This window comes from Monomorium pharaonis, unplaced genomic scaffold, assembly GCF_013373865.1.
Source record: "Monomorium pharaonis isolate MP-MQ-018 unplaced genomic scaffold, ASM1337386v2 scaffold_121, whole genome shotgun sequence".
NCBI classification, from domain to species: Eukaryota; Metazoa; Arthropoda; class Insecta; order Hymenoptera; family Formicidae; genus Monomorium; species Monomorium pharaonis.
In genome coordinates, this window is record NW_023415386.1 from 1 (window position 1) to 9,442 (window position 9,442).

At 28.5% G+C, this 9,442-nt stretch overlaps 1 protein-coding gene and 2 long non-coding RNA genes across 3 annotated transcripts; 2 read left to right on the forward strand and 1 right to left on the reverse strand.

Annotated features, from left to right (window-relative positions):
* The first annotated feature begins 426 nt into the window (after window positions 1-426).
* On the forward strand, window positions 427-5,617 carry LOC118648009. The gene is made up of 3 exons (XR_004965139.1): window positions 427-933; window positions 5,254-5,362; window positions 5,506-5,617. It is a non-coding gene; the product is annotated as an uncharacterized LOC118648009 (long non-coding RNA).
* On the reverse strand, window positions 5,019-5,967 carry LOC118648007 (glycoprotein gp100-like). Its single transcript, XM_036294206.1, has 4 exons — window positions 5,880-5,967; window positions 5,472-5,806; window positions 5,218-5,360; window positions 5,019-5,136 (listed from the first exon to the last, which is right to left on the reverse strand). Exons 1-3 carry the CDS (start codon window positions 5,900-5,902, stop codon window positions 5,221-5,223), a joined length of 498 nt encoding a protein of 165 aa, XP_036150099.1. The 5' UTR covers window positions 5,903-5,967; the 3' UTR covers window positions 5,019-5,136; window positions 5,218-5,220.
* Window positions 5,968-6,015: 48 nt separating this feature from the next.
* On the forward strand, window positions 6,016-7,681 carry LOC118648008. The gene is made up of 2 exons (XR_004965138.1): window positions 6,016-6,136; window positions 6,920-7,681. It is a non-coding gene; the product is annotated as an uncharacterized LOC118648008 (long non-coding RNA).
* The last annotated feature ends 1,761 nt before the right edge of the window (window positions 7,682-9,442 follow it).

Here is a 9,442-nt window from a genome sequence, read left to right on the forward strand (position 1 = left end):
GAGATAAAGAAGGGGATTAAGTAAGAAGGTAAAGTGTGTAAGAGTGAGATTAGAAAACATGAAAATATAATATGATTAATAATTTGGTTTAGAGAGAGAAAGAGATAGAGGGAGGAGAGTGAGAGCGGCGTGAAAGATAAAAAAGGGGGAGGATTACATAAGAAGGTAAAATGTATAAGAGTAATATTGAACAACAAAAAATATAATTAATAATTTGTGTCGAAAGAGAAAGAGAGAGAGAGAGAGGGGGGGGGGAGAGGGAGAGTGAGGAATGAGAGCGAGCGTGAGATAAAAAAAAATAAAACATTAAAATTTAAAATAATTAAGTAAATAATAATTTTTTATAAAATATGTTTTTATATAATATTATGTAATTATTTATAAAATCAAGAGGCACGGTAGTGCCTCGCGCCAAGTGTACGCGCGCGAAGCACTGCCGTGCCTCTATTTACGCGAGACGTCGTTTGCAAGATTTCGTAGATTATTGTATCTCAATAACGGCTGAATCGATCGATTTCTAAATAAGCTTAATGGATAGCTTGCATCCTATTTATATAACAAAAGTGTTTTTATTTTTCCGCTACGTGACTTACGTGCGAAGATATCGTGATTTAAAGTTTCGTATCAAGAGTAATAAATTTTAAGAAACGTCGTCGTCGTCATTATTATCGTCGTCGCCCGGGACAGATGGTGGGGATTTGTACTTTTGCTTTTTGCGCGATAGATGGTTACGAATGTGACAGGGGCACGAGAATTGACAAAAAGTGCATGTTCGTGTCCGTGGAAGTTCAGTAAACGAGAAATTACGTGTTTTGATTGGCGGTCGAGTCCGCCTGTGGCGCCTGTCGAGGTAATGTTTAATGTTTAATCCGCGGCGAGATTCACGGCGGTAAAGTGACAGTTCGAGGTTAGTGATGTGTTGACGTGTGCGAGGTTAGTTGTGACTTTATTTTTATGTATATTTATAATTTATAAATACATTAATTATAAATATATTAATTACATTACGTTTTTAATTAATTAATTAAATTTATATAAAATTTAATTTTCAGCTGAACCATAAAAGCGATTGATTGATTATGCTTTATCGTGACAGTAAGTTCTCGCAATGAGCTTCAAGAAATTATTGCACATTGCTTCGTCTTGGAACAATTGTGTAATAATTTATTATTATTATGTATATACTGAAAAATCGCAGAATAATCAAAAGTAAGAAAGTCTCTCTTTTCTAATAACATTGTATAATAATTTATAATATGTGTATACTAATAATTAATCAAGAGGCATGGTAGTATGTATACATGTATATACATATGTTATGTATAATATATTATTATGTATATATGTACATATATATGAATGTGTGTGCGTAATTTATCTCTTTCTCTTTCTCTCTCTTTTTCTTTATGTAAGTAATGCTTCTTTTTTTTAATTATTTATATTCTAGGATAAGATTCAGCTCGAGTATGGATATGTCTTTCCAGGATGCTACGCACTTCAGTTTCACACAAGTTATAAATATATAGTAGGCAAGAATTTTGTGAATACTACTTATCGACGAGTCGAAGTTAAGGAACCACAAGTTTTTTGCAGATCAGACCAATAATTTAACGTCAAGTAAAGGTACAGAAATAAGATCTTTCTTACATTTTTTTAGAATAATATTTGAGATAATATTTTATCATTTTTTAAGAAATGTGTCCATTTAGAACGATTTGCTATTGTAAAAAAAATTAAATAAATTTTGCATGATTAAATATGTATATACCGAAAAATCGCAGAATAACCAAAAATATGAAAGTCTTTCTTTCCTTATAACATCGTATAATAATTTATATGTGTTACTAATAAGTAATATGTATACACGTGTATACATATAATATGTATATACATATATTGATTGTGTGTTGGCGTAATTTATCTCTTTCTCTTTCTCTCTCTTTTTCTTTATGTAAGTAATGCTTTCCTTTTTTAATTATTTATATTCTAGGATAAGATTGAGCTCGAGTATGGATATATCTTTTCAGGATGCTACGCATTTTAGTTTCACACAAGTTTACATAAATATATAGTAGTCAAGAATTTTTGAACACTATTTATCGGCGAGTTAAAGAACCACAAGTCATTTGCAGATCAGACGAATATTTTAACGTTAAGTAAAGGTACAGAAATAAGACCTTTCTTTCATTTTTTTAGAATAATATTCTAAGAAATATGTCCATTTAGAAACGATTTGATATTGTAAAAAAATTAAATAAATATTGCATGATACATATTACAGACAAAATTCATATTGGATGTTACACTACCACCTGATACAGGAGACAATCTTCTTATATCATTAAGAGAGCACTTCGACGTCTCAGATTTGCTTTGCTGAACGCAGTATTTGTTGTAAGGTAAGTGTCTTAATATAATATAATAATTAATTAATATTATTTTTACTAACGTTTGATTAATTACGTATGTTTATATTTATTTGATGGCATTGCAGGTTTGAAAAAATTGAAGAATTAAAAATAGAGAATTCAATAAACGTGAACGATCCATTTTTAGATTTTCTCCGCACGCGCGTATTACATACCGCAGCATCTCATGCAATTGTGTTTGGACATGTATGTCACATCAGTACTCATTCAGATATTCTGTAAGGTGATTGATCTTATTACAATCGAAGTACTTTTAGGTCTGTGGTGAAGGCAGAAATTTAATAAGTATAAAAACGATATGCAGGATAGTTATATAACGCTGAAAATTTAAAATAACTTGTTTAGTTATTTCATATTACTGACTCCACATTTATAAATTTTAGACGTTATTGCGGCTGAATTTATAAAGTTATATAAAATATGGCAAAGATTTTCTATCATCCTTTTTTATATTTATTAAATTTCTGCCTTCATCACAGACCTAAAAGTACTCTGATTGTACTAGGATCAATCACCTTACAGAATATCTGAATGAGTACTGATATGACATACTTACATGTCCAAACACAATTGTATGAGATGCTACGGTATGTAATACGCGCGTGAGGAGAAAAATCTAAAAATGGATTGTTCACGTTTATTGTATTCTCTATTTTTAATTCTTCAATTTATTCAACCTGCAATGCCATCAAATAAATATAAACATACGTAATTAATCAAACGTTAGTGAAAATAATATTAATTATTATATTATATTAAGACACCTTACAACAAATACTGCATTCAGCAAAGAAGTGCTCGAAGTGCTCTCTTAATGATATAAGAAGATTGTCTCCTGTATTTGGTGTTAGTGTAACATCTAATATGAAATTTTGTCTGTAAATATGTATCATGCAATATTTATTTAATTTTTTTACAATATCAAATCGTTTCTAAATGGACATATTTCTTAGAATATTATTCTAAAAAAATGTAAGAAAGGTCTTATGTCTGTACCTTTACTTAACGTTAGAATATTCGTCTGATCTGCAAATGACTTGTGGTTCTTTAACTTCGACGATAAATAGTGTTCAAAAAATTCTTGACTACTATATATTTATGTAAACTTGTGTGAAACTGAAATGCGTAGCATCCTGAAAAGACATATCCATACTTGAGCTCAATCTTATCCTAGAATATAAATAATTAAAAAAGGAAAGCATTACTTACGTAAAAAAAAGAGAGAGATAGAGAACGAGATAAATTACGCACACACAATCATATATATGTATATACATATTATATGTATACACGTGTATACATATTACTTATTAGTATACACATATAAATTATTATACGATGTTATAAGGAAAGAAAGACTTTCATATTTTTGGTTATTCTGCGATTTTTCGGTATATACATATTTAATCATGCAAAATTTATTTAATTTTTTTACAATAGCAAATCGTTCTAAATGGACACATTTCTTAAAAAATGATAAAATATTATCTCAAATATTATTCTAAAAAAATGTAAGAAAGATCTTATTTCTGTACCTTTACTTGACGTTAAATTATTGGTCTGATCTGCAAAAAACTTGTGGTTCCTTAACTTCGACTCGTCGATAAGTAGTATTCACAAAATTCTTGCCTACTATATATTTATAACTTGTGTGAAACTGAAGTGCGTAGCATCCTGGAAAGACATATCCATACTCGAGCTGAATCTTATCCTAGAATATAAATAATTAAAAAAAAGAAGCATTACTTACATAAAGAAAAAGAGAGAGAAAGAGAAAGAGATAAATTACGCACACACATTCATATATATGTACATATATACATAATAATATATTATACATAACATATGTATATACATGTATACATACTACCATGCCTCTTGATTAATTATTAGTATACACATATTATAAATTATTATACAATGTTATTAGAAAAGAGAGACTTTCTTACTTTTGATTATTCTGCGATTTTTCAGTATATACATAATAATAATAATAAATTATTACACAATTGTTCCAAGACGAAGCAATGTGCAATAATTTCTTGTAGCTCATTGCGAGAACTTACTGTCACGATAAAGCATTATCAATCAATCGCTTTCATGGTTCACTTATTACTCTTTCTGTGTCTCCCCTTCTTTTCTTTGACTCTCTCACTCTGTCTCTCTTCCTTCTTCGTATCACTCTTCTCTCTCTCTTTGTCTCTTTCACTCTCTTTCTCACACTTTCATTCATAAATACGTAGCGTACGACACACACACATACACTTTTTCTCTTTCCCTCTCTTTGAAAAAAATGTTTAATATCCTTCTCTCTCTGTCTCTTTCACTCTTTCTGTGTCTCAGCCCTTCTCCCCCCTTTTTCTGTTTCCTACTCTCTCTATCCCTTTTATCCTGTTGTCTGTTTGTCTCTCTCTTTCCTTCCTTCACTCTCTTTCTTTTACACATTCTCTTTTTTCTCGTCTCTCTCTCTCTCTCTCTCTCTCATTCTGTCTTTTTCACTCTCTTTTTCTCACTTTCACAAATGCACATGCACACACACATGCATTCTCTCTCTCACAGAATATTATTTTTTATATGAATTTTATTTTATATATTTTTTTTATTTATTAAGTTTTTTTTACATTTATTAAGCTTTACATTTATTAAGCTATTTATTTTTCGACGGAGTTGGGGTTGGTGCCGGAGCTGGAGGCGGAGGTTGAATCCTCTGTAAACAAATATACAATTTAATGTTAAATATTTTTAAATATTTCATTGTTTAATTTTTGTTTATTAATATTTTACTTACTTCTTATGAACAGGTAAAATAGAAAACATTTCTTAGGTCGCGCCCACGGCCTCGTCCACGGCCTCCACGACCTCCACGGCCTCCACGGCCTTCTTGTCCTCCGCGGCCTTTGCGATTTCGACCTCCTCGTTGCCACCGACGAGCTGTAATAAAAAATACAATATATTTTATTAATATACTATACTAGGTTAGGGTTAGAGATTAATTAGTATTATTAATAATGTTAAAGAAAATTATATTTCTGTTGTACTTACGTTTTTCGTTTTTCTCGTCTTTTAATGGCGGTAGAGCCGGGTCCGGGTTCGGGGGCGGGACCGGTTCCGGTGTTGGAATTGGGGTCGAAGACGAGGCCGAAGCCGGGACCGTAGTCGGGGCCGGAGCCGGGGCCGTAGTCGGAGCTGGGGCTGTAGTCAAAGCTGGGGTCGTAGTCGGAGCCGGAGCTGAAGGCGGGTGAATTGTTCCCGATGTTTTCGGCACCGCCATCGCCGGTTGAACTTTTTTTGTTCTTTTTTGTACATGTAGCTGATCAAAACGATCAGCTGCATGTGCAAAAATCTGTTCGTCTTGTTCATCAATTTCCATATTTATTCTGTAACATAAATTTTATTATTTATTTATTCTATATATTTTATATTTTAATATTGTGTTTCATTAATACTTACGTTTTATCTTTCCTTGTAGCCATCTTGTTGATAACTGTTTATTTCTTTAGCAACCAAGTGTCTTTACGGAAGACCAGCCTCAATTGTTTATTAAATTCATTTTTATGAATAGATACATGGGGACACTTCATTGATGTTTGCTAATGCATCTTTATAAAGTTTATGGCCGTTCAAATGGTGATTAGTGGTGATTAGTGGTGATTATTCTTCGGATTTGGTTATTAAAGTGAGAGGAGGATATTCAAAATTGTATTTTTGTAAGTTTAAAAAATGTCTCATTTTTATTTTTTTAGGTAAAAGCAAACAGACATTTAGAGTAAAATGTGGTTATGTTATTCATGTTTTGATATGTTTATATATTTATTTGATAATCAGGTATTTTACTATGCTTTTACAATTAAATATGTTAATATTTTATTATTGAGTGTATTTATTGTTATGTATATCTTTGTTCTAATTTTTAGTATTTGTATTATATAATTACTGCGTTTTTTAACGTTTGCTTGCTTCTGTCTAATATTATTACATTAAAATTCTAAAATAAATAATTTCGTAGCATATATAAATATTATAAAAATATTTGTGGAAATTGTCAATAAGGTCGGTAGTGCCTCGCACTCTAAGTGTACGCGCAAGCGAGGTAACACCGTTGTCTCTGTTACGCGAGACATCGTTTACAAGATTTATAAATTATCAGATCTCAATAACGGCAAAATTGATTAATTTTTAATTAAATTTAATGAATAGTATCCGATTTATATAATAAAAGTGTTTTTCTGCAACGTAATTTACAAGCGAAGATATCGCGATAATTAAAGTTTTTCTTTTATTGTTATTATTATTATTATTATTATTATTATTATTATTATTATTATTATTATTATTATTATTATCATCATAATTTGCATGTTATATCATGAATTATATTGTGGAGGATAGAAATATAATTAATAACTTCAAAGCTTGGAATTTAAAAGTAACAATAAGAAATTTTATTATGAAAAAATTGTTGGTTACAATAAAATTTTCTTTTTTTTAAGCCGGTGTATATGCTGTTGTTGATAAGAAGTTCACTGAGGTTCATCATGTTTTAAATTCAGCGAACCATTATATAGAGAATTGGAATTGTATATCAAAAGGAATATTTGAAGCTGTACTTTATAGTTTATCTATTATCATTATCTTATGACATACCAGGTAAGAGAATAGTTACAAGTATTATAATTTTATTTAAAAGAATATTTCATTGCACATAGTCAAAAAAATATTTTATTGTAACTGTATGGTTCTTAAAGTTGAATTGAATGTATTGAATGTATGATAGTTATTATAGAATTATCTTTTTTAGATTTTTAAAATAGGTAAAAAGCGAGAAAACTTGTCTGAAACAATTTTAGAAAAGTATATAGACCATAATGTCATTCAGCTGATGATGACTTGTTTGTCGATGATGGGATTATAGGCTGTAATGTAGAAGATGTGTTTATATGAATCCCAAAGATCATTTGTATGCCTTAGTCTTTTTAGTCATGTATTCTTTGTGAGCCAGAAATATGGATAAGACGCAGAAATATACCGATAAGTTTATTAGTCAAATTAAAACTAAAAAGTAAGTATTTAAATACTTTCTTGTTGAAACAATTTAATACAATTCTTTTTATATATTCATAAAGATCACATTAAAAAATTTTATTTACAATTTTGATTGAGGCATACATGAGACGGAAGACTACAAAATGATTGAGTTTTCTTTTTAAATATAAACTGATACGTAATTCCATATTTTACTTTTCATTCTTTTTGTATTAATTTAATATAGCATATATATTGCTATTTTACAGTTAACACGGACAAAATAGGTTTATTATTAATAACTGTAAATGAATAATAAATGTAATTATAAAAGTACAATAACAATTTAACTGCAAATAAAAAATTGTTTGAATGTGATCTTTGTGAATGTTAATAAATTGTTTTGGGAACAATAATGTATTTAAATACTTGCGTTTTAATTTTTTGATTTGACTAAATCTTATCTGTATATTTCTATTTTTGTGTCTTCAACATGTCCAGTTTGCATTGAATGTATGATAGTTATTAAATAGACTAAGACGTACAGATAATTCTTGGGTATCCATATAAACATATCTCTGATATTGCAGTCTGTGACTAGGTTATCGGCAGGTCAGCTGGGTGACGTGGTTTTTATATCTTGTTGTAATTTTTCAATAATTTAAAAAAGATGGTTGTATGTTATTTTTAAGAGCCACACATTTGCAAAAAATTCCTCGGAACAAGTTATAATACAGATACTTTTTGACTTAAAAAATAAACTGTTCACTTCTTTTTATCATTTTTCTTGGTAAAATTTCATTATTTGATACTTTTGAGGTTCATATATTTTGTGGAGTACAGTGTAAATTCTAAGCTTTGAAGTTAATTATATCTCTTTTTCCTTACTTTTCTATTCTTCTATTTTAGGTTTTAATAAAGTGCTTCTTCCTCTTTTTTTTAAATAACTAAAAATAGAACATAACACAAAGTATTAATCTTATAATACTTATTCTAAACAAAAAATGAAAATTTTGTGTACCTTAGTATTTTCTTCTATGATTCAGTTCACAACACATTAATAATAATGATAAATTCCATAAACTCCTTGTTGTTGATTAGACTTCCTTATAAAAATATTTTATTGAAAATCACTCTTAATTGATCCATTTTATTGAATTTTATTAAATTTATTTAAATCCATTAAAACTTATTAAGATTGGTTAAAATTAATTTAAATTAATTAAATTTTATTAAAGTTCTTTAAGATTCATTAAAATTTATTAAATTTATTTTATTGTTATTTAGCAAAAAAAATAAATTTTTGAATTTTAATGAATTTTAAAGAATTTAAATAAAATTTAATTAATTTTAATTAATTTTAACGAATCTTAATAAATCTTAATTAAAAGGGATCAATTGAGAAAAATTTTCAGTAAAATATTTCAGTAATATGTTTTCATCAGTGATGGTAAAACTTTATTAGATGTTGTATGTAACACAATGTTTCGACCATTGCTTTTTGGTTTTTAAGTGTCAATTTTGTCTCTTATTTAAAAAAAATATTTCATTGCACATATTCAAAAAAATATTTTATTGTAACTGTGTGGCTCTTAAAGATATTATACAATTATCTTTTTTAGATTATTGAAATAGGTAAAAAGCGTGAAATCTTGTCTGAAACAATTTCAGAAAAGTATATAGACCATAATGTCATTCAGCTGATGATGTTTGTCGATGATGGGATTATAGGCTGTAATATAGAAGATGTGTTTATATGGATGCCAAAGATCATTTGTATGCCTTAATTTATTTAGTCATGTATTCTTTATGAGCCAGAAATATGGATAAGACGCAGAAATATACCGATAAGTTTATTAGTCAAATTAAAACTAAAAAGTAAGTATTTAAATACTTTCTTGTTGAAACAATTTAATACAATTCTTTTTATATATTCATAAAGATCACATTAAAAAATTTTATTTACAATTTTGATTGAGGCATACATGAGA